This window comes from Leptodactylus fuscus, chromosome 8, assembly GCF_031893055.1.
Source record: "Leptodactylus fuscus isolate aLepFus1 chromosome 8, aLepFus1.hap2, whole genome shotgun sequence".
Lineage (NCBI taxonomy): Eukaryota > Metazoa > Chordata > Amphibia > Anura > Leptodactylidae > Leptodactylus > Leptodactylus fuscus.
Genome location: NC_134272.1, coordinates 54,507,831 through 54,533,606, shown reverse-complemented (window position 1 = coordinate 54,533,606; position 25,776 = coordinate 54,507,831). Strand labels below are relative to the sequence as shown.

General features: G+C 43.9%; 1 protein-coding gene across 6 annotated transcripts in view; it reads left to right on the top strand.

Annotated features, from left to right (window-relative positions):
- Positions 1-25,776, top strand: part of CLEC16A (C-type lectin domain containing 16A) — a 183,005-nt gene that overhangs the window by 46,304 nt on the left and 110,925 nt on the right. For 4 of the 6 annotated variants that reach the window (XM_075285767.1, XM_075285765.1, XM_075285770.1 and 1 more), the window contains 6 exons: positions 4,430-4,658; positions 10,786-10,912; positions 12,836-12,936; positions 17,864-17,986; positions 23,305-23,414; positions 23,624-23,683. In XM_075285767.1, the coding sequence (XP_075141868.1) occupies positions 4,430-4,658; positions 10,786-10,912; positions 12,836-12,936; positions 17,864-17,986; positions 23,305-23,414; positions 23,624-23,683 (750 nt within the window). The remainder of the gene's footprint in view (positions 1-4,429; positions 4,659-10,785; positions 10,913-12,835; positions 12,937-17,863; positions 17,987-23,304; positions 23,415-23,623; positions 23,684-25,776) is intronic. The other 2 variants (XM_075285768.1, XM_075285766.1) reach the window with 1 other exon arrangement.

Genomic DNA, 25,776 nt, shown 5'->3' with positions numbered 1-25,776 from the left:
TGCAGTGCTCCTATTAAACCCTTCCCAACGGAATATGAGCACTGCAGATCCCCTATATTCAGTAGACCGGGCACTATCAGACACAGGGACACCTAATGTGTTTGTGTTTCACAGTCATTTTCTACTTTTGTGTCTATTCTAGGGAAAGGAGGGATTTAGAAGTTTAATTTTTTTTTTCCCCCCACTATTTTATGGGAGCTTCTATACATTGATATTGCTGCTGGTCATAGATTTGACTCGAGTATAAGCCGAGGGGGGCTTTTTCAGCACAAAAACTGTGCTGAAAAATTCGGCTTATACTCGAGTATATACGGTACATATAAAGTTTTAGGAACTGTTGTGTAACTCACCAATGACCTTACACACTGCCCCAAAATTTTGCACATCCAACAAGTGGGGCCACCAAAAGTACCCACGACCTCTAGTAATGTTGATGTTCCTTTGTGGTTGTTGTCCCGTTTACATGCTGTGTATCCCAGTGGCACTGTTGTGACTCGCTGCCTGCATACCTTCTATCTAGTACTATATGATGGACTGATGATACTTGTAGGGATCCATCTACTCTTCTTCGTCCTTTAGGGTTCCTGCTTCAGGCCTGGTTTGCCAGTGTTGTTTATTATCTCATTTTTTTAAGTTACTATGTTGCATACGTAATCTGTAGTCTAGTTTAATAATTCTCTGCTGGATTGTATGATGTAATAACAGCATTGGACGCACCTCGATCAAAAAGAGCTTAAAAAAGTGTTGGATATGTAAACTCCATTACTGCACAATTCATTACTTTATATGTATGTGTAAGTATATGTCAATAGTAGAGATGAGCGAACACTAAAATGTTCGAGGTTCGAAATTCGATTCGAACAGCCGCTCACTGTTCGAGTGTTCGAATGGGTTTCGAACCCCATTATAGTCTATGGGGAACATAAACTCGTTAAGGGGGAAACCCAAATTCGTGTCTGGAGGGTCACCAAGTCCACTATGACACCCCAGGAAATGATACCAACACCCTGGAATGACACTGGGACAGCAGGGGAAGCATGTCTGTGGGCATAAAAGTCACTTTATTTCATGGAAATCCCTGTCAGTTTGCGATTTTCGCAAGCTAACTTTTCCCCATAGAAATGCATTGGCCAGTGCTGATTGGCCAGAGTACGGAACTCGACCAATCAGCGCTGGCTCTGCTGGAGGAGGCGGAGTCTAAGATAGCTCCACACCAGTCTCCATTCAGGTCCGACCTTAGACTCCGCCTCCTCCGGCAGAGCCAGCGCTGATTGGCCGAAGGCTGGCCAATGCATTCCTATGCGAATGCAGACTTAGCAGTGCTGAGTCAGTTTTGCTCAACTACACATCTGATGCACACTCGGCACTGCTACATCAGATGTAGCAATCTGATGTAGCAGAGCCGAGGGTGCACTAGAACCCCTGTGCAAACTCAGTTCACGCTAATAGAATGCATTGGCCAGCGCTGATTGGCCAATGCATTCTATTAGCCCGATGAAGTAGAGCTGAATGTGTGTGCTAAGCACACACATTCAGCACTGCTTCATCAAGCCAATACAATGCATTAGCCAGTGCTGATTGGCCAGAGTACGGAATTCGGCCAATCAGCGCTGGCTCTGCTGGTGGAGGCGGAGTCTAAGATCGCTCCACACCAGTCTCCATTCAGGTCCGACCTTAGACTCCGCCTCCTCCGGCAGAGCCAGCGCTGATTGGCCGAAGGCTGGCCAATGCATTCCTATGCGAATGCAGACTTAGCAGTGCTGAGTCAGTTTTGCTCAACTACACATCTGATGCACACTCGGCACTGCTACATCAGATGTAGCAATCTGATGTAGCAGAGCCGAGGGTGCACTAGAACCCCTGTGCAAACTCAGTTCACGCTAATAGAATGCATTGGCCAGCGCTGATTGGCCAATGCATTCTATTAGCCCGATGAAGTAGAGCTGAATGTGTGTGCTAAGCACACACATTCAGCACTGCTTCATCAAGCCAATACAATGCATTAGCCAGTGCTGATTGGCCAGAGTACGGAATTCGGCCAATCAGCGCTGGCCAATGCATTCTATTAGCCCGATGAAGTAGAGCTGAATGTGTGTGCTAAGCACACACATTCAGCACTGCTTCATCAAGCCAATACAATGCATTAGCCAGTGCTGATTGGCCAGAGTACGGAATTCGGCCAATCAGCGCTGGCTCTGCTGGAGGAGGCGGAGTCTAAGGTCGGACCTGAATGGAGACTGGTGTGGAGCGATCTTAGACTCCGCCTCCTCCAGCAGAGCCAGCGCTGATTGGCCGAATTCCGTACTCTGGCCAATCAGCACTGGCTAATGCATTGTATTGGCGTGATGAAGCAGTGCTGAATGTGTGTGCTTAGCACACACATTCAGCTCTACTTCATCGGGCTAATAGAATGCATTGGCCAGCGCTGATTGGCCGAATTCCGTACTCTGGCCAATCAGTGCTGGCCAATGCATTCTATTAGCTTGATGAAGCAGAGTGTGCACAAGGGTTCAAGCGCACCCTCGGCTCTGATGTAGCAGAGCCGAGGCTGCACAAGGGTTCAAGCGCACCCTCGGCTCTGATGTAGGAGAGCCGAGGGTGCACTTGAACCCTTGTGCAGCCTCGGCTCTGCTACATCAGAGCCGAGGGTGCGCTTGAACCCTTGTGCACACTCTGCTTCATCAAGCTAATAGAATGCATTGGCCAGCGCTGATTGGCCAATGTATTCTATTAGCCTGATGAAGTAGAGCTGAATGTGTGTGCTAAGCACACACATTCAGCTCTACTTCATCGGGCTAATAGAATGCATTGGCCAGCGCTGATTGGCCAGAGTACGGAACTCGACCAATCAGCGCTGGCTCTGCTGGAGGAGGCGGAGTCTAAGATCGCTCCACACCAGTCTCCATTCAGGTCCGACCTTAGACTCCGCCTCCTCCAGCAGAGCCAGCGCTGATTGGCCGAATTCCGTACTCTGGCCAATCAGCACTGGCTAATGCATTGTATTGGCGTGATGAAGCAGTGCTGAATGTGTGTGCTTAGCACACACATTCAGCTCTACTTCATCGGGCTAATAGAATGCATTGGCCAATCAGCGCTGGCCAATGCATTCTATTAGCGTGAACTGAGTTTGCACAGGGGTTTTAGTGCACCCTCGGCTCTGCTACATCAGATTGCTACATCTGATGTAGCAGTGCCGAGTGTGCATCAGATGTGTAGTTGAGCAAAACTGACTCAGCACTGCTAAGTCTCTGCATTCGCATAGGAATGCATTGGCCAGCCTTCGGCCAATCAGCGCTGGCTCTGCCGGAGGAGGCGGAGTCTAAGGTCGGACCTGAATGGAGACTGGTGTGGAGCGATCTTAGACTCCGCCTCCTCCAGCAGAGCCAGCGCTGATTGGTCGAGTTCCGTACTCTGGCCAATCAGCGCTGGCCAATGCATTCTATTAGCCCGATGAAGTAGAGCTGAATGTGTGTGCTTAGCACACACATTCAGCTCTACTTCATCAGGCTAATAGAATACATTGGCCAATCAGCGCTGGCCAATGCATTCTATTAGCTTGATGAAGCAGAGTGTGCACAAGGGTTCAAGCGCACCCTCGGCTCTGATGTAGCAGAGCTGAGGGTGCACAAGGGTTCAAGTGCACCCTCGGCTCTCCTACATCAGAGCCGAGGGTGCGCTTGAACCCTTGTGCAGCCTCGGCTCTGCTACATCAGAGCCGAGGGTGCGCTTGAACCCTTGTGCACACTCTGCTTCATCAAGCTAATAGAATGCATTGGCCAGCACTGATTGGCCAGAGTACGGAATTCGGCCAATCAGCGCTGGCCAATGCATCCCTATGGGAAAAAGTTTATCTCACAAAAATCACAATTACACACCCGATAGAGCCCCAAAAAGTTATTTTTAATAACATTCCCCCCTAAATAAAGGTTATCCCTAGCTATCCCTGCCTGTACAGCTATCCCTGTCTCATAGTCACAAAGTTCACATTCTCATATGACCCGGATTTGAAATCCACTATTCGTCTAAAATGGAGGTCACCTGATTTCGGCAGCCAATGACTTTTTCCAATTTTTTTCAATGCCCCCGGTGTCGTAGTTCCTGTCCCACCTCCCCTGCGCTGTTATTGGTGCAAAAAAGGCGCCAGGGAAGGTGGGAGGGGAATCGAATTTTGGCGCACTTTACCACGTGGTGTTCGATTCGATTCGAACATGGCGAACACCCTGATATCCGATCGAACATGTGTTCGATAGAACACTGTTCGCTCATCTCTAGTCAATAGTAGTTACAAAGGTTAAAGGATTTGTCAAAATTTATCAAAAAGATCTATTTGAAAAAACTCTTCTCCTTGGGCCATGTCCTCTTTGACATTCTGAATTTGCTTATTCTGATTCATTACTTTGCTAATCTATTCCTGTTTTTATTCTCATAGGGAGAATCCAGCATTAGATGTTTCATCAAACCTCAAGAGAGTCTAGAGAAATCCCTTGAAATTAACCGACAAAGGGGGAAAAAGAAGCTGCAAAAGAGGCCAAACTACAAAAATGTGGGCGAAGAAGAGGAGGAGGACAAACTGCCTGAGGAAGGCCACGAAGACCCTGATAAGGCAAAATCGGCAGAGGTTGGCTCAAAAGGAGTAAAAACTATTGGTGAAACTGAAGGTGAGAAATCAAATTGTGCAATTCTTTATATACGTTCAAAGGACTACATGGTAAAGAGAAACTTACAATCATTATATAACATATATACTATATAAGTGACACTCCTAGACTTACTTATGTATATTTATACACTCCTATGTAAACATCAGGCACACACGAATTTACCAAGAAACACCCACACTTGTATATATTAGAATTTTTTGCTGAAGATAAGGTGCTACCCTATTCACGTGTCCTGAATACAGTATTACCCTGAAGGGTATTTTATGTGATACTTTACGTAAATCTGCTCTGTCATTCTGTTTTCATCTTCACATGTTACAACACTTCTGTACGGGAGCTGCCGTAACCTGCTTAGTAGAGATGAGCGAACACTAAAATGTTCGAGGTTCGAAATTCGATTCGAACAGCCGCTCACTGTTCGAGTGTTCGAATGGGTTTCGAACCCCATTATAGTCTATGGGGAACATAAACTCGTTAAGGGGGAAACCCAAATTCGTGTCTGGAGGGTCACCAAGTCCACTATGACACCCCAGGAAATGATACCAACACCCTGGAATGACACTGGGACAGCAGGGGAAGCATGTCTGGGGGCATAAAAGTCACTTTATTTCATGGAAATCCCTGTCAGTTTGCGATTTTCGCAAGCTAACTTTTCCCCATAGAAATGCATTGGCCAGTGCTGATTGGCCAGAGTACGGAACTCGACCAATCAGCGCTGGCTCTGCTGGAGGAGGCGGAGTCTAAGATAGCTCCACACCAGTCTCCATTCAGGTCCGACCTTAGACTCCGCCTCCTCCGGCAGAGCCAGCGCTGATTGGCCGAAGGCTGGCCAATGCATTCCTATGCGAATGCAGACTTAGCAGTGCTGAGTCAGTTTTGCTCAACTACACATCTGATGCACACTCGGCACTGCTACATCAGATGTAGCAATCTGATGTAGCAGAGCCGAGGGTGCACTAGAACCCCTGTGCAAACTCAGTTCACGCTAATAGAATGCATTGGCCAGCGCTGATTGGCCAATGCATTCTATTAGCCCGATGAAGTAGAGCTGAATGTGTGTGCTAAGCACACACATTCAGCACTGCTTCATCAAGCCAATACAATGCATTAGCCAGTGCTGATTGGCCAGAGTACGGAATTCGGCCAATCAGCGCTGGCTCTGCTGGAGGAGGCGGAGTCTAAGATCGCTCCACACCAGTCTCCATTCAGGTCCGACCTTAGACTCCGCCTCCTCCGGCAGAGCCAGCGCTGATTGGCCGAAGGCTGGCCAATGCATTCCTATGCGAATGCAGACTTAGCAGTGCTGAGTCAGTTTTGCTCAACTACACATCTGATGCACACTCGGCACTGCTACATCAGATGTAGCAATCTGATGTAGCAGAGCCGAGGGTGCACTAGAACCCCTGTGCAAACTCAGTTCACGCTAATAGAATGCATTGGCCAGCGCTGATTGGCCAATGCATTCTATTAGCCCGATGAAGTAGAGCTGAATGTGTGTGCTAAGCACACACATTCAGCACTGCTTCATCAAGCCAATACAATGCATTAGCCAGTGCTGATTGGCCAGAGTACGGAATTCGGCCAATCAGCGCTGGCCAATGCATTCTATTAGCCCGATGAAGTAGAGCTGAATGTGTGTGCTAAGCACACACATTCAGCACTGCTTCATCAAGCCAATACAATGCATTAGCCAGTGCTGATTGGCCAGAGTACGGAATTCGGCCAATCAGCGCTGGCTCTGCTGGAGGAGGCGGAGTCTAAGGTCGGACCTGAATGGAGACTGGTGTGGAGCGATCTTAGACTCCGCCTCCTCCAGCAGAGCCAGCGCTGATTGGCCGAATTCCGTACTCTGGCCAATCAGCACTGGCTAATGCATTGTATTGGCGTGATGAAGCAGTGCTGAATGTGTGTGCTTAGCACACACATTCAGCTCTACTTCATCGGGCTAATAGAATGCATTGGCCAGCGCTGATTGGCCGAATTCCGTACTCTGGCCAATCAGTGCTGGCCAATGCATTCTATTAGCTTGATGAAGCAGAGTGTGCACAAGGGTTCAAGCGCACCCTCGGCTCTGATGTAGCAGAGCCGAGGCTGCACAAGGGTTCAAGCGCACCCTCGGCTCTGATGTAGGAGAGCCGAGGGTGCACTTGAACCCTTGTGCAGCCTCGGCTCTGCTACATCAGAGCCGAGGGTGCGCTTGAACCCTTGTGCACACTCTGCTTCATCAAGCTAATAGAATGCATTGGCCAGCGCTGATTGGCCAATGTATTCTATTAGCCTGATGAAGTAGAGCTGAATGTGTGTGCTAAGCACACACATTCAGCTCTACTTCATCGGGCTAATAGAATGCATTGGCCAGCGCTGATTGGCCAGAGTACGGAACTCGACCAATCAGCGCTGGCTCTGCTGGAGGAGGCGGAGTCTAAGATCGGTCCACACCAGTCTCCATTCAGGTCCGACCTTAGACTCCGCCTCCTCCAGCAGAGCCAGCGCTGATTGGCCGAATTCCGTACTCTGGCCAATCAGCACTGGCTAATGCATTGTATTGGCGTGATGAAGCAGTGCTGAATGTGTGTGCTTAGCACACACATTCAGCTCTACTTCATCGGGCTAATAGAATGCATTGGCCAATCAGCGCTGGCCAATGCATTCTATTAGCGTGAACTGAGTTTGCACAGGGGTTCTAGTGCACCCTCGGCTCTGCTACATCAGATTGCTACATCTGATGTAGCAGTGCCGAGTGTGCATCAGATGTGTAGTTGAGCAAAACTGACTCAGCACTGCTAAGTCTCTGCATTCGCATAGGAATGCATTGGCCAGCCTTCGGCCAATCAGCGCTGGCTCTGCCGGAGGAGGCGGAGTCTAAGGTCGGACCTGAATGGAGACTGGTGTGGAGCGATCTTAGACTCCGCCTCCTCCAGCAGAGCCAGCGCTGATTGGTCGAGTTCCGTACTCTGGCCAATCAGCGCTGGCCAATGCATTCTATTAGCCCGATGAAGTAGAGCTGAATGTGTGTGCTTAGCACACACATTCAGCTCTACTTCATCAGGCTAATAGAATACATTGGCCAATCAGCGCTGGCCAATGCATTCTATTAGCTTGATGAAGCAGAGTGTGCACAAGGGTTCAAGCGCACCCTCGGCTCTGATGTAGCAGAGCTGAGGGTGCACAAGGGTTCAAGTGCACCCTCGGCTCTCCTACATCAGAGCCGAGGGTGCGCTTGAACCCTTGTGCAGCCTCGGCTCTGCTACATCAGAGCCGAGGGTGCGCTTGAACCCTTGTGCACACTCTGCTTCATCAAGCTAATAGAATGCATTGGCCAGCACTGATTGGCCAGAGTACGGAATTCGGCCAATCAGCGCTGGCCAATGCATCCCTATGGGAAAAAGTTTATCTCACAAAAATCACAATTACACACCCGATAGAGCCCCAAAAAGTTATTTTTAATAACATTCCCCCCTAAATAAAGGTTATCCCTAGCTATCCCTGCCTGTACAGCTATCCCTGTCTCATAGTCACAAAGTTCACATTCTCATATGACCCGGATTTGAAATCCACTATTCGTCTAAAATGGAGGTCACCTGATTTCGGCAGCCAATGACTTTTTCCAATTTTTTTCAATGCCCCCGGTGTCGTAGTTCCTGTCCCACCTCCCCTGCGCTGTTATTGGTGCAAAAAAGGCGCCAGGGAAGGTGGGAGGGGAATCGAATTTTGGCGCACTTTACCACGTGGTGTTCGATTCGATTCGAACATGGCGAACACCCTGATATCCGATCGAACATGTGTTCGATAGAACACTGTTCGCTCATCTCTAGTGCTTAGTGCTGCCTGCCACTTCACATCATTCGCACTGCTCAGTAAACAGTAGTTAATGGTTTATCACTCATAGCAGGACTTTAATAGCTTTGGAAGCTTCTCTTAAAATCCTTTTTATTTTTGGCAAATGTAGAATGATTTTTATTTTTGGTTTTACTCAAAATGGATGTGTTTGTGCAATTGCCAAATGCTAAATACACATCACTAGTTGTGGCAGAAATATGGAAGAGCTGGATCACACCCTGCCGTGCTTATATTAAAGAGACTGAGTTACAGTAATAAATAAAACAATAAATACATAATTACAATACCTGGTGCCACCAGGTTCTTAGACTGCTCTTTGGTAAGTCACTTAGCAAGTGATATTGGTTGGCACACAAGAGCAGTATTCTATACAATAATCTACTTTTGCAGCAGCTTGAGGTGGCCAGGAATACGGAAACAGGTGAGCAGACTTTTTTGTAACTCCTTAACCTCTTTGAGAGTTAGGTAGACCGTATAAACGTGTAGCTAACTGGGCTATGCCATTTCCGTAATTCATATCTAATTCTATAGGAATAGTGGAAATGGTGTAAAACAGTCTGCTTGGCCGTTTCCATATTCCAAACCACTTAAAAGATGACCTTTCACCAATTCCAACAAGTCCAGCTCTTTACATCATTTATTAGACTCTGCTCCGTTGATTCTGGCACAAATGGAAATTTTTCTCTAGCCCTCACCATTCCCGAACAATCAATGCTAATAGTTTTGGTGCCTGATATGCCTGATTTAGGTTCTGTACTGTCAGGTGAGTGGTGCCAGACAGTAGCAGACAAGGGGTGGGATTCTGAGCTATGACACTGGCTGCCTCTGCTTGGAGTTCTGAATTACACCTCTCCTCCACCTGACACTGCTCTTGTGACAATGCAGCTCTTAAATAGCACATCAGGCACCAAAACTAACTGCACTTGTTGTTCTAGAACAGCGGTGGCTAGAGAGAAAATTCCAACTGTTAACATACATGGAGGCAGTAAAAGGTGCTCTTTAAGGGTCTGTTTATACAGTGGAAAATAAAAAGGAAACTCCTCTTCATTTTCCGCCGCCATAATTTTTGCAGAGCTATCCGCGATGGGATGGCATCCATCTCCTGATTATGCCCGGATGAATGGGCCTAATCAGGAGGGAGACTCCAGCCGCGGAATCCACAGTGAGATCGAGCAGGACGCTTCTTCTTTTTTTCCATCTCCTGCTGTGATTGTTTTCAATAGGAGGCAGATTCAGGAGGAATCTGCTCTGGATTCGGGGGCGAAATCCACCCCCAAATACGTGGCAAATTCTTCTGTGTGAAATGACACTAAGACCGCTCCAGAGTTGGATAAGAAAATGTGTCTCCTTCTACAGACAGTAGAAGGCACAAGGTTCGCCCCTGCCCTGGCATACATGGGCTTCTTTTTATAGATAATTAGGCAGAATGGATAAAATTGGTGTAATGTTAAAATTCAGTTGTTTGTAGCATTTTCCAAAAGTCTATGAAAAAATGAAGAGTGGAATACCATGCTATAAATAACTCTTCCACTTTTGGCTTGCACTAACTTTGATAAATCTCTGATCTGTCCTAAGTCTTTGATAAATATATTCCTTCTGACAGTTACATGCCAAGTCCATGTCACACCAATTTTGGAAAGTCTTATAAGTTAAAAGACAAGAAAAACATTCCAACCACAGCTTGTCCCTAAAAATGTGCCATATATGGCAAGTCTTTCCCAAAAAGTGACCCGTTCCCTAACTATCTGAGCCAGAAAGTTTGTGTAATCTGTAGGTCAAACCTCCCATTCTTCTATTTTTCCACAGCTTAACTCCAACTCTGGCTCCTACTTCAAATTCCACATAAATGGCTGACATGTCGCCATGGGCAGTCACAAACCGTAAAGCTAAGGGCTTTAAAGTTTAAGTTTGGTTCCCCCAGAAGGATGAACTAGGTTGCAGGGCAGGTACTCGTACGGTAGACCTTCAGAAGGGATGTTGCATAATGGCCCATATTACAAACATTTCTGTGATGTGAAAACATGTTTTGTACATTTTACGATATGGGAGCGTACCTCTACAGAATAGGTATTGTATTATATTTTTCATCCATGGCCATTTTTTGCCAGTCCCTGCCACATTTTATTACTGTGGATGAATGCACTGTTTGGCTTCACCTTGTTTTATGTGATTTATGCTAAATTCTTTAATTGTATTGATGGGTAAATATACAGCGTTATAATGTACCGTAAATGACAGTGTTATAGTGTTATAAATGTAAATTGAATTGAATTGTATCTTCTAGAAATAGAAATGGTGATCATGGAAAGATCAAAAGCAGCAGAAAAGCCCATGTTACATGTTAAGGAGGAGAATACAACAGATGAGGAGAAGAGTGCGGCTGCCGCCGGGGCACAGGCTGGGCAGAGCAGGTAAGGTGACAGCACACTACTGCAGCACAGAGACATTGAAATTCCGATTCATTGTAGTACTGTACATATAAATAAATATACAGGGGTATGTGTGGTTTATGTGAAGTTTATCAGGTCGTCTATGGTGCTTTAGATGGCTAAAATGACCTGACATGTTCTCTCTGTAAAGGGCAGGGTCATATGATTCACTTTTTTTTTTTCTTCATTAGTCATTATTTCTGGTGACTATTTTATTTGATTCTCATAGCTTCTGATGACCTATACATTATGTGGTTATCCTCCAGTTGTGGGCAAACTATTGGCAATACATCACGCAAGAGTTGCCCAACTGTTGAATGTTGCATCAAAATGGGTTCAGGACTGAGTTTCTGTGGAACTCCTTGTAATGGTAACTGTGATTTGGACAAATAAAGTAACATTCTTGTGTAACCCTGGCAATGATGTGTGTGAGATAACATAACATTAATTACTGTATCGCAACATAATGGTTATCTATGAAAATAATCCAGGAGTGATCTTGCTACCGTCGCACAACTATTTGACTAAGGGCATCATTAAATTGTGCAATACGAGGGTAGTCTGAAAAGTTTCCGACCTCCACGTGTATATGGCAACACTTGTCAACCAAAGTTGGGAATGTGTTCGCGCATGCGTTGGAAAGTACTCACAAAAATTTCAGCCATTTTGCACCAGCTGTTTTTCTTTGACAGTCGTTGTACTGAGTCGATGCGAGTGATTTTGCGAAAATGGATAAAATCGAATATCGAGTTTTCAATAGATTTTTGTTTTTGAAAAATTTGCCTTCGCAAATTAAAGACGAGTTGGATGCTGTTTACCGGGACTCTGCACCATCATGTACCACCGTCAAATTTTAGGCAGCTGAATTTAAACGTGGCCGTACCAGCTTGGTTGACGATGAACATTCGGGACAACCAAAAACTGCAACCACGAATGAAAAACATTGCTAAAGTTCACCAAAGCTGACCGAGCGCTGGGTGCCGCGATTGCTCACTCTGGACCAAAAACGTGTTCGGATGAACATTTGCAAAGCTCTGTCGGCGCAGTTTAGAATAAATCAGAGTTTGGGCGCAGGTTAATTACTGTGGATGAAACTTGGATACACCAATACACCCCAGAAACAAAAACCGTCAAAACAGTGGACTGCGAAACAAGAATCGGCTCCAAAAAAGGCAAAGACAGTTCCTTTGGCTGGGAAAATGATGGCAACTGTTTTCTGGGATAGTCATGGAGTTATCTTCATAGATTTTCTTGAAAAAGGAAAAACTATTACAGGAGCATACAACGCGACATTACCTGACAAGCTGAAAGCAGAAATTGAGGGAAAACGGCCCCATTTGCAGAAGAAGAAAATTCTGTTTCACCAGGACAACGCGCCAGCCCACACCTCAGCGACTGCCATGGCGGAAATCCATGAACTGCGGTTTGAATTGCTTGACCGCCCTCCTTACTCACCAGATCTAGCCCCAAACGATTTTTTTTTGTTCCCTCGGCTAAAAGTTGAGCTCGGAGGACAGAAATTTTCATCAAATGAAGAAGCCATCACTTTGGTGAACAACTATTTTGAAGAAAAAGATACCAACTTTGACTACAACGACTGTCAAAGAAAAACCACTGGTGCAAAATGGCTGACATTTTTGTGAGTACATTCCAACGCATGCATGAACACATTCCCCAACTTTGGTTGACGAGTGTTGCCATCTACATGTGGAGGTTGGAAACTTCTCAGAGAACCCTTGTATGTGCAGTATCACAAGTTTTGTGACAATTAACCATTTCTTTTACTTCAGTGCTTTTACTGAGGGTCCGAAATGCGTAACAAACTTCTTCTGTTAGCATTTACCATCTTTGTCTTAAATCCAAGATCCTGTTGCTGAGAATTTGTAAACCTTGTGTCTTCCTTAGGCCCTTCTTGGACATGGTTTACAGTACATTGGAATGCACAGATGATGATTATTATACTCTATTTGTCTTGTGTCTTCTTTATGCAATGTCTCGTAATAGCGGTAAGTGAACTGCAGAAAAATACATTATGGATACGTTTCTTGTTTATAGAATTATTGTATACAATAAAAAGACTGAAATGTATACTGTTACTTTAAGAATCTGTTAAATATTGGTCTAAAAAGAAATATGAGTTCATAGTATATATTTGGCAAATGTATTAATAATAGCCCTGACTTCATATTAAAGAGAACCTGTCTTCACATCTCCCAATTCAGGTACTTATCTGTTTATAGTTGCTGATCCCCTGATTCCAGCACAGTTGGTATTTTCTCTCTAGCCTCCACTGTTCCCGAGCAACAAGCGCAGTTAGTTTTGGTGCCTGATGTGCTATTTAAGCCCTATATAATCAAAAGGGTAGGGTCAGGCAGGGGGTGTGATTCAGAGCTCCAATTACAGGCAGTCTGTGTCAGAGCTCAGAATCACACCCCCTTTCTGACAATACAGAGCCTAAATAGCATATCAGGCACCAAAACTAACAGCACTGATTGCTCAGGAATGTTGGGGGCTGGAGAAAAAAATTCCAATTGTTCCATAAACTATGGAGCAGTGCCTATTGAATTACAGTATATAAAAAACTGGACTTGTGGGAAGTGGTGAAAGATCTCCTTTTAAATAATCTCTCCATACAGTCAGTAAATATGGCCCCCTATATTAGCTTTAATCTTCTCAGAAAAATAAAATGTTGCTGCCCACTTTGCAAATTATAGCTAATATATACAACCTTCCAGGGACCATATTTTTTGTAGAGGACGACACATTTTTTTTATTTATTTTTTTGTTTTAGTCACATTTACCAGAGACACAGTGGAATCAAATGGTGTATGCAATTTAGCATGTCGTACAGGTTCTCTTTAAAGATACCAGGAGAATGCCCATTTTGGCCTCTGCCAGCTGATGTACATCAGTATACCATTTTCCCCTCTGTGTAGCTCAGTCTGCTGTGTTGTTCCATACAGATGTCATCCCCAAAAAATTGTACACCGTGCAGCGCGTATCTTTTTTAGATAGAATCCCGTGGATGACTTATACCTAAAGAATCGCATATATTCGAGGAAACTGTCACAGAAATATGACAAAAATTCCTTCTGGTGTGTACCTCTGTTGTAAAATGCTAAATGCAGTGTAAATTGACCCTTAGCAAATGATAGCTTTTATACCGGGTTCGTTCCCTGGTAATCTTAACAAATAGATTATAACTAACCATTGAGTAAACTTTATTCCCTGACCACAGAATACCATCATGTATAATGAATAAGAATGAACTTCTTGGTAAAGACATCTGTTTCTCAATTTCCTTTGACTATTGTACTCTGCACATAACCACTTTGAAGGTTCTCGAGACTTCCCACACAGATAGCCAGGGTCAGGTTCCTAGAAATAAATAAGACCTACAATTTCTAGTTACGGACATTGACCTGTTTTTATAGCCTACTGCTCTACACTCTTGTACTATTTTAGGGTTTTCTGTACAGTTTTAGGTGTCGCCTTCATCTGTGAACGAAAGGTGTTCTAGAGGTTTAGCCAACTTTGTAGTCATAATTTGGCAAAAACAACCAAAAAAAAATTACCGTATTTTTCGGACTATAAGACGCACTTTTTTCCCCCCAAATTTCGGAGGAAAATGAGGGTGCGTCTTATAGTCTGAATGTGGGTTTGCAGCATGGCCGCGCTACTGCCACCGCTGGTTTTCTTCAGCGGCAGTAGCGCGGCAATCCGCAGGCCCCGGCAGCTAAGACAGTCCCCGGCATCTGCTGTAATAGACCGGCGGATGCCGGGGAGTGTCTTAGCTGCCGGGGCCTGCAGATTGCCGCGCTACTGCCACCGCTGGTTTTCTTCAGCGGCAGGAGTGTGACAATACTGCAGGCCCCGGCAGCTAAGACACTCCCCGGCATCCGCCGGTCTATTACAGCAGATGCCGGGGACTGTCTTAGCTGCCGGGGCCTGCGGATTGCCGCGCTACTGCCGCTGAAGAAAACCAGCGGTGGCAGTAGCACGGCCATGCTGCAAACCCACTGCTCCTCCGCAGGTCCCGACAGTTAGTTAGCCCCCCCCCCCCGGCTTCATACCTTTAGTGATGCAGGCCGGCTCCTGCACGGCGAGGCCGCAGGAGCCGGCCTGTTCCGATGACAGCTGGGAGCCTAATGAAGGCTCCCAGGCCTGTCATAGATATATATTACTATCGCGGCTGGTCTATGACCCTCCGCGATAGTAATGTATAGAATCTCCCATAGACGGCAATACACTTGTATTGCCGTCTATGGGACTTGCAATCAAATGATTGCAGGTTCAAGCCCCCTAGGCGGGGGATATTAAAATAGTAAAAAAAAAAAAAAAAACCACTTAAAAAAAAATATAATAAAAAATAAAATAAATAAAAGTTCACCTCCTTTCCCTAGAATACATATAAAAGTATAACATTACTGTGAAACATATACATTAGGTATCCCTGTGTCTGAAAATGCCCGGTCTACACCTGGCCCCACAAAAAAAACGCCCTATACATCCCCGTACAGCTGCAGGGTCACCTGTCAATGTGGCCTTGCAGCTGTTCCAAAACTACAACTCCCATATATTAAATATTTTACCATTTTTTGCCTGAAAATTTTTTTTCCCTATTTTTATACGGTAATTACGGTAAATTACGGTAAAATACGGTAATTCATGATTTCAGAACAAATTTTTGTGTGGGATCCCTTCTTGCATCTGGCACATCAATTGTTGCACTGAATAGCGCTGATCTGTCCAGCAGACATATCATAAACTTGCATTGTTTTCTGTCCGGCTCCTTAAAAATGCCTGGCAAGTGCCTGGAGCTCTGAATGAACGATTGGTGCCTTCATCCTGGCATTGCTTTCCCTTTGATTTTTCTGTACTGTTCTAGAGGAAAACTATAGTGGAGGTGCAGACCTTTATGAGCTTTATCAGAGATTTCATCAATACCTATGTTGTCTGGAGAAATATCGGATACCATGATGCAAACCCTGTGAACCATGGCATAGTCACTGGGTCTTATCAAGTCTGTTGGTATTTGTCATTTGCCGGATCTGCCATTTTTGTCATTTTGATTTCTCTGTTTTTACACGGTACTGTTCCGGTACAGTAGAAGAAACGATCAGCATAGATGTGAGCAGTGCCTAACCAGATTCTATAAACACTCATAAAACATAGAAATCTTGTACTGCTGTAAATCTGAGCATGCAGTTTTGTCTCAGGCAGACATAAAAATGATCGTCACAAAAGGGAGTAAAAGTGATTTCTCCAAATCCCTACGAAAACTTCTTAGAAGCTACTTTTGAGTAGTATACCTCTTGGTGAGACGTGACAAGAAAAAGGAAATGTTGAGTACTTCCTTCCTTTTCCTCTTGGTGAGAGATCCTTGACCACTAGGGATTAGAGATGAGCCGATCCGAACAGCACGCTCGCATAGAAGTGAATGGACGTAGCCGGCACGCGGGGGGTTAAGCGGCCGGCCGACGTCAAAGCGGAAGTACCAGGTGCATCCATTCATTTCTATGGAGCGTGCTGTTCGGATCAGCTGATCCGAACAGTACTTGCTCATCTCTAATAGGGATGACTCTGCGAAACACTCAAACACATTAAGGTCAATAAACAATTTCTGGACTTTGCCAACATTGGACTGTGAGCTGCCGGATGGTTGTTTTGATAAATTGCCCACAACTAGGCTGTTCTGACCTAGCTGTTAGGTGTTGGGAGCAGTGGTTACGTGAGGGCATTGAGCATTTATGGGATCAGCTGGAATTCTAACTTTGGCCTAACTGCAACAGGATGCCATATGGAACCTGTGTTCTTCATGGCCAACCATATCTCCCATTGAATCCAGGTTAGAGGTGGCCCAACAGGGCACTAGAGCCTCCTTTTTAATTGTACAATTTCTCCCATTTAAGCTTCTCCTCTCTCTGTAAAATTGCAGTCACTTACATATATCATCATTACATCCACACATACAAATATTTTTAGGGGTTTTATTTTGTAAATGAGTGAATTATGGCTCTTTGCAGCACAGTCTTTTTAGCCATATTGTACTTCTCTATGCCGTCTATTTCATGCTGAGACTTCTGCTTGCTGCCCTCTAGGGGCAACCCCCCTTAAACATCATGCCCGACTTTTTCAACAAGCCTTTAATGCTATAATGCAGGGATTAGCCACTTCAGTATCCCAGCTGTGGACAGCACGGTTTCAATCTGGTTGGATCTCCTCAGCACAGCTTAGGGAAAACTGATTTGGCAGAGATGAGAGACTTCTAGACCAGGTTCTGGGGATAATATCACTCCTTAAGGAGAGATGACCTTCTCAGGCATATGTAGTCTCACAAAAGCCTTTTTCGCTCCACTGGGGGATTATGGGAAAAATATGCAAATCTGTTTTCCAAGAAAACAGATTAAAACAGATTAGCATATTTTTCCCATAAACCCCCAGTGGAGCAAAAAAGGCTTTTGTAAGACTCCATACATCTGACAAGGTGATCTCTCCTTAAGGAGTGATATTATTCCCAGAACTTTGTAATACAGTGTTATACATGACAGCAAAGACAAGTCATGTTCAAGCTACCTTGGCTTGGCTGGTATCATACCAAGTTAGGTTTGTTGATGCATTTTGTTCCAAGTTGTTCTGAACTTTCGGAAGTCTCATTGTTAGAGATTTGTATCTATTTGGACAAACCTATGTATTGTTCACTGAATTTATACTTCCCATTATCAAGTTTTCAGAGCAGTGCTGCGGTATTCGAATGTTTGCCAAATGAAAACAAAAAAAAAATCCATCATGTAATGAATGGCATGGAGTCCTCTTATGAAGTGCAGAACACTATTTGCTGACTAGATTACATAGTAAAAGCTAACACTGCCACTTCCGATGTTAAACAGAACACCCTTTATAGTAATATTACCTTTCTTTTTTTGTTGATAGGAATAAATCCTGATAAATTGGAAAAAATCCAGTTGTCGTTGAAGCCAGCTAAAGACAGTCATTCCTACAACCATGTACTAGTAGAGAGATTGATACGAATTATGAGCCACGCAGCACACCCAGGTATGGCACGCGTCCTCCATTTTTGTAATTCCCATTGCTGTACTTTACATTCTTGGTATCATGAGAACGTTGTACTTCACTGGTCATTTTAGGACTTCCTGCCCTCATGAGCAGCACCCCTGAAACTACAAAGATGCTAGTCCATGCCCTCATAATCTCCCGCTCAAGTTATTGTAACACGCTTCTCCAAGGCCTCCCAGTGAATACACTCAAATTTTTTTTTTCATATCCACTGGCTAAAACGGCACAAAGATATTTTTCCTTTAATAATATTAATAATACACCTGTCTTGTCCCGCCGGACAGCGGTGCATGCACACAAGCATAGAAAAAGCCTCGAGGACTTTGGGTGCAAAAAACACAAAGTGCGCCTGGGCGGGATTTCAGGTTTACTTCAGGAGAGGGTCTGGATGCCTAAGGAATCTTGTCAATCACACCTTGTAGGAGTGATATAGCACAAAATAACCACCCAGGAATGTGACCAGGGAAGCAGTGGGGCCACCTACAATGACTAAGTGAGGCTCATTTGTATAAGCTGCAATGAAGTAACAATGTTTTTGGCATCAGTTTGAGACTTTGGGGATTGTAATGTGCTACAGTGGATGCCACAGGTACTGGTGGTGTATGGGGGTCCTAAAAGAACCTATTAGTTTCCCATTAATGGTTCACATACCTTGAACCTTAAAGGGGTTTTAAAGTTTTTCTCTAAGCAACTTTGTCTTGATTGGTTGCCAGTGTATACGGTTGCCAATGAATGAATGCAGGAATGTGCTATGGTCTGAGACTTGTCGAAAACCCAACCATGACTTCCTCATTGTGAATATAAAAAAACACGAAAACTTGGTAATCTTCAGTAGTTGATACCTTTTTAATGGCTAACTCATAATGATGACAAATGGCTAACGTTTCGAAGCGCAAGGCTCCTTTGTCAAAGCAAATTTAAAAACATTTTTGAAGGATGCATATATATATATATATATATACACACAGAGCAGGCACAAAGGGTGTTAGATTTCAGGAGGAGGGGGGGGGGTTGTTAGTAGTTGGTGAGACAATGTAAGCAATTGGTGGAGACATTTGGTCGAGACAATGTGGTAATTGGTGGAGACAATATAAACACTTACAGGTCCTTGTCAGATCACACACTACTGTAAAAAGACATGAACCCCTGTGATGCATTAATCCCACACTCTAGTGTCCGAAACAATGTCATGAATTTATATTCATGTATGCGTCTTTCTCTCTTAGATCTGAAATTCCCTCTCAAAATCAGAATTTTCATGTCATTGGTAATGTTGTGGTCCCCCCTGCAAAAATGTTTTGACACGGGAAGGTCAGATCTTTGTTCTTTAATAGTATGGCGATGTGAGTTCATGCGCAGTCTAAGTTGCTGTCCGGTCTCTCCAACATACAGATTATCAGTGGAGCATTTGGTACACATAATTAAATACACTACATTGGATGTGCTGCAGGTGAAGGTACCTGGAATGTTATATTCCTTGTTCGAGTTTGGTATCTCTATCCTGTCAGTGGTCAGTATGTGGGGGCAGGTTTTGCACCTCTTATTCCCACTTGGAAATGTTCCTGCGTTGGTTGGGGATGTTAGTGAGCTACTGACCATCATATTCCTGAGGTTTGGTGGCTGTCTATAGCACAGGAGAGGGGGGTCCGGAAATATGGATGTTAGACGGTTGTCTTTTTGTAGTAGTGGATGTAGTTTGCGTGTGATTCCTCTCAGCGTCTCCAGGTGGGGGTTATAAGTGACAACCAGGGGCACTCGGTTGTTCTCCTGTTTGGTATTGTATCTTAATAACTCCGATCTTGGTATCCTGGTGGCTCTGGTGATTTGGTTATCAATCGTTCTTGGATGGTAACCCTGCTTCAAGAATGTGTCTCTGAGGACTCCGAGGTGTTCTTCTCTAGGGGTACTCTCCAGGGGACTCTCATTTTGTCCTTCTAAAACCATGGACAAAATTGAACTGTGCAGTGACATGGAGGATTTTTTCAGGAGGCTGCGCCTGAGAGAATATTTTCATGACACAGAGGAGACCCAACCCACCCCTTCAGAGGTTCACAGCTTAACTAAGAAGGAAACATCTGATTGGACACCTCCAACTGGACAAAATTTTGTTCTGGATAATTATATAGACTGTTTTAGACACATGGTCAAATCAACTATACTGGATACAAATAAAGCCCTGCCGTCTAACATCACTGCCCAGGAAAGAAGGGCTATAAAATCTCTAAGAAATAATAACGACATCATCATTAAACCAGCGGACAAGGGTGGCGCTATAGTCATGATGAACACATCAGACTACATACAGGAGGCACACAGACAGCTGAATGACACGCACTACTACTCTAAATTAAGCAGCCTCATACCAACAAGCCCAAGAATGGGAACTTTTTATATGCTCCCTAAACTACACAAACCTGGGAACCCAGGGAGACCGATCATCTCATGTGTGGGGACACTCACTGAACAGATCTCTGGATGGGTGGAGGGTACTCTGAAACCCCTAGTGAAGGATACAGCCAGCTACCTTCAGGACACCACAGACCTATTAAATAAGCTATCCACTATAGGTCCCCTTCCAGATGGAACCATCCTGGCCACCATGGATGTAGAATCCCTGTACTCCAACATCCCACACCAGGATGGTGTAAACGCCTGCCAGTTTTTCATGGAAAAGCGAGGTATGAGCGCTGAATCAGTGGTGAAACTCACGAAATTCATCCTCACCCACAATTACTTTTCTTTTGGTGACTGTATCTATCTACAGCAGACTGGCACCGCAATGGGGAGCAAAATGGCGCCACAGTACGCTAATCTCTTCATGGCCAAGCTTGAGAGTGACTTCCTCTCCACCTGCACCATTAGGCCCCTGGCCTACTACCGATTCATTGACGATATCCTAATCATTTGGACTGGGTCTGAACAACAGCTGAAAACCTTCCATGAACTATTCAACCAATTCCATCCCACCATCAACCTGACGCTCAATCACTCCTTCTCGGAAATAAACTTCCTAGACACAGTCATCAAGATACAGGACAACAAAATTGAGACATCACTGTATCGGAAGCCGATTGACCGACCAACCTACCTAGGATGGGACAGCTTTCATCCGAAACACATAAAGAACTCTATTGTGTACAGCCAGGCCATCAGATACCATCGCATATGCTCTAACCCTGCAGATAGAGAAGAACACCTCGGAGTCCTCAGAGACACATTCTTGAAGCAGGGTTACCATCCAAGAACGATTGATAACCAAATCACCAGAGCCACCAGGATACCAAGATCGGAGTTATTAAGATACAATACCAAACAGGAGAACAACCGAGTGCCCCTGGTTGTCACTTATAACCCCCACCTGGAGACGCTGAGAGGAATCACACGCAAACTACATCCACTACTACAAAAAGACAACCGTCTAACATCCATATTTCCGGACCCCCCTCTCCTGTGCTATAGACAGCCACCAAACCTCAGGAATATGATGGTCAGTAGCTCACTAACATCCCCAACCAACGCAGGAACATTTCCATGTGGGAATAAGAGGTGCAAAACCTGCCCCCACATACTGACCACTGACAGGATAGAGATACCAAACTCGAACAAGGAATATAACATTCCAGGTACCTTCACCTGCAGCACATCCAATGTAGTGTATTTAATTATGTGTACCAAATGCTCCACTGATAATCTGTATGTTGGAGAGACCGGACAGCAACTTAGACTGCGCATGAACTCACATCGCCATACTATTAAAGAACAAAGATCTGACCTTCCCGTGTCAAAACATTTTTGCAGGGGGGACCACAACATTACCAATGACATGAAAATTCTGATTTTGAGAGGGAATTTCAGATCTAAGAGAGAAAGACGCATACATGAATATAAATTCATGACATTGTTTCGGACACTAGAGTGTGGGATTAATGCATCACAGGGGTTCATGTCTTTTTACAGTAGTGTGTGATCTGACAAGGACCTGTAAGTGTTTATATTGTCTCCACCAATTACCACATTGTCTCGACCAAATGTCTCCACCAATTGCTTACATTGTCTCACCAACTACTAACAACCCCCCCCCTCCTCCTGAAATCTAACACCCTTTGTGCCTGCTCTGTGTATGTATGTATATATATATATATATATATATATATATATATATATATATATATATATGCATCCTTCAAAAATGTTTTTAAATTTGCTTTGACAAAGGAGCCTTGCGCTTCGAAACGTTAGCCATTTGTCATCATTATGAGTTAGCCATTAAAAAGGTATCAACTACTGAAGATTACCAAGTTTTCGTGTTTTTTTATATTTCCAACCCACTGGCTAACACGGTACAACAACGAACATTTCCCTTCCTCATTGTGGACAGGTTATCAGGCAGGGACACTACTCGTATAAGAAGATAACCTGGCCACAATGAGGAAGTCATAGCTGATTTTCTGACAAGTCCCAGACCATAGACATAGTCATATCCATTGGCAGCTAATTGAGAGAAAAGACTCATTGCTAAGGCACATCTGCGCACAGGCCTCCGTCATTTGGGTCCCCCAGGAACCTGAATGACGGACAGCCAGATCACTAAAACAGCGGTTAACCTCAATCCCAATAGACTATAATGGGGTCCGTCAGGTTTCTGACTATTTTATAATGATTATATTTTTGGCGGAGACTCTAGCGCAGTTGTGGAGAATATTTTTCAACAAAGACTCTGGCGCAGATGTGACCCTAGCCTGATTTGGTTAAAGGAAATCTTTAAAACTCTGCAACATTTTTAAATGATTATATATGCAAAAATGTTTAACTTTTAATTATCTACAATCTTAAATCTAGTTATATTCACGGGAAACCCCTTTAATAACCAAGCATTTTTTATTGATGCATACCAAGTACCATAACTTTTTTTTTACTTGCTTACTATTTACAAGATAACTTTTAATCTGGGGCAGGGGCCTAGCCGAAACCCCTTAGTCACCACCGTAAAAGGCATATTGGTAGCTACTAGGCCGTTAAGATGACTGATCCTTTATTCATGTAGATAAACATCTCTTTCCCCTATCACCATTGAAAATCATGGAGATTTGGCCATATGGGCATATTGTCAGTGAAATCCAGAAGAATAGTCTCATGTGGTTCTTACCTAAGTAACTGGAGTAAATAGGTGGACATTATACTATATTTTATATTTCCAGATATGCAGATGTGTATGTATATATGTAAATGTGTCTTTTATGTAGCTACGCATACTATAATACAAATAACAGATCATACTTATTGATTTATTGCTGCAGATGGAAGAGTCCGTTTGGCTACCCTGGAGCTGGCTTGTATCCTCCTTAAACAACTAGTTTTGGTTGATGGTGACTGTATCATAAAAGATGTCCATCTCGCCTGTCTGGAGGTAAGTCCACCATCTATCCAACATGTCACCAACATAATTTAATTTTCTTTTTGTCTGTTTGGTAGATCAAGAGGGTTTGAGCGAAGTTTGATCAACTCTTTATTGAAGCCAGCAGATTTAGTCTCGTGTAGCCTTTAGTTGAATGGTCTGCCTTTTTTTAGAAGAGCAAAAATCTGATTGTTCTCTGTAATATCTCTTTGTTTGTCTAGGGCGCGAGAGAAGAAAGTGTTCATCTCCTGCGCCACTTCTATAAGGTAAAATACTACCAGGTAAAATTCCTTTTCATTTTTAACTATAAATATAGGAAATTAGGATGTTGTAGAATGGTTACTAAGGTCAGAACATTTCACTGTGTACAGTGCCATTATTCCATTGCCTGGAATCCACCAGAACTCGTCCTCATCCAACATGCAGCATATATAGTCCTATGTCAGATTAGCACATGGACTCCCTGACTGCAGGCACATACAGTATGTGGCATGTGTGCTGGTGTTTACCATGTTGCATGTATGTGCACATTATCCCAGAACCAGCAACTACACACATGCATCAGTGTCTGCATGAATTCAACCATACAGGGTACTATGTGAAACAATGAGGCAGCCCTTTAATTCATACACCTATACCAATAACTGGGGTATAAATACGATGTATAAATAATCTAAAAATTATAAAATCTAAAAATCATAAGGCTGTATATACAGAGTCATGTGCCCATCTCCATCTTGTATTGCATGAAATAAGCATTTCAGATTGACACACATGTTCCTTGTGTCTATTTTATCATGTGGTATGTTATCAGTGGGAACATGGTCATCATCTTCCAGCAGTCTCTAGCTCCTCTGGCTCTTGACACTTGAAACACACTTTCTCTTCTCTTGACTCTCTCTATCTTTTGGCCTCTCCACACTCTCTTGACCTCCCTTTCAGGCTCTTAAATCTCTCAAGACCAGTGATTCCCAAAGTGGTCCAGGTAGACCCCCAGGGGTCTCATCTGCGACACAAATTTCCATCTTTAGATCTAATCTTCACATTTTTTTTTACGAGTTTTGGCAATATGGTAGAAATGTAGCAGCAGGGGGTCCTCCGAAACCAGTAAAATTTTGAAAGTGATCTACGAGAAAAAAAGTTTGGGAACCTCTGATCTAGATTCTCTCTGTCTTTTGTGCTTTCTCCTGTCTTTCAGTCTCTTAACTCACTCACTTGGCCTCTCTCTTTCTGTTTCTCAACACTCTCTCTTGACTTCTCTTTCAGTCTTTTGACTCTTTTGGCCTCTCAACTCACTCTCTCGTTCCAGCTGCCAATACTCTCTCGACTTCCCTTTCATTCGTTCCACTCTCTTTCAGCTCTCAACTTTCTTTCGTTCTCTCAACAAACTCTCTTCTCGAGAGTCGACATCCTTGACTCTCTTTTGGTCTCTGAAATCTCTCTAGACTCTCTCTCCCTTTTGACTGTCTCTCTCCCTCCTTGCCCCTTTTCTCTTGACAAACTCTTTCTTTTGGTCTCGCACTCCCTGTTTCTCTGTCTCCCAAGAGGATCAGCTATTGGGTAATACTAGAAATGAATTTCTACAAAATGTTCCTGAGATTTTAGCCTGGTAACACAAGATAGACACTATATAGTAAATATCGTGAACTCATCTGGCTTCTGGCTTTTGTCATGCTCTTTTTTTTCTTCCAGAGAATATCATGTAAACCTATGAGCTAGTAAACACTTGTATCTTTTCCCTTTTATTGGAAACTTTGTTTATATAGGAACTCTATCGGCGATTTCTGTATTTCCAGTTAACTCCTCCTGTCTGTAGTAATGGATTTAGGATTGTACATTACTTTTACTATTTATTTATGTATTCTTGGCATATTGTGGCGCATAATTTTAATTCTTAGGCTTTCATCAGGTCCAACTTGTCCCCCTTGATGTAGTAATGTGAATGATGTACTTCCATGGTTCTCTCTAGGTCTTGGCTATATACTTGTGTTGCACCAGCCTAATGTTACATAAGTGAGAAGTTGCACATAGGGAAGTCATGCCATAACAACTCAGTGCTTGCACACGCATGATGAAATGAAGCGTGCTGGAATGATACTTTCACTTTTAGAAGGAACTTTTCACAATTTCTTAAGCAGTACCGGTAATTCCTTTTGAGATACTTCACCGCCTTGCTTTCCTGAGAACTATAAGTGCTTGTGAGCGATATTCTTAAATACAGGCTTACGCCGATTTATTATCTCTTTTGACATATATTTCTCAATTACATCATAAATCAGCAATAAACAACAATGACAGCTCCAAGACATGGATGGCGTCCAACTGAGGAAGCTGCAATAGAGCTACACTAGTTGGGATATTTACATCAACTAGC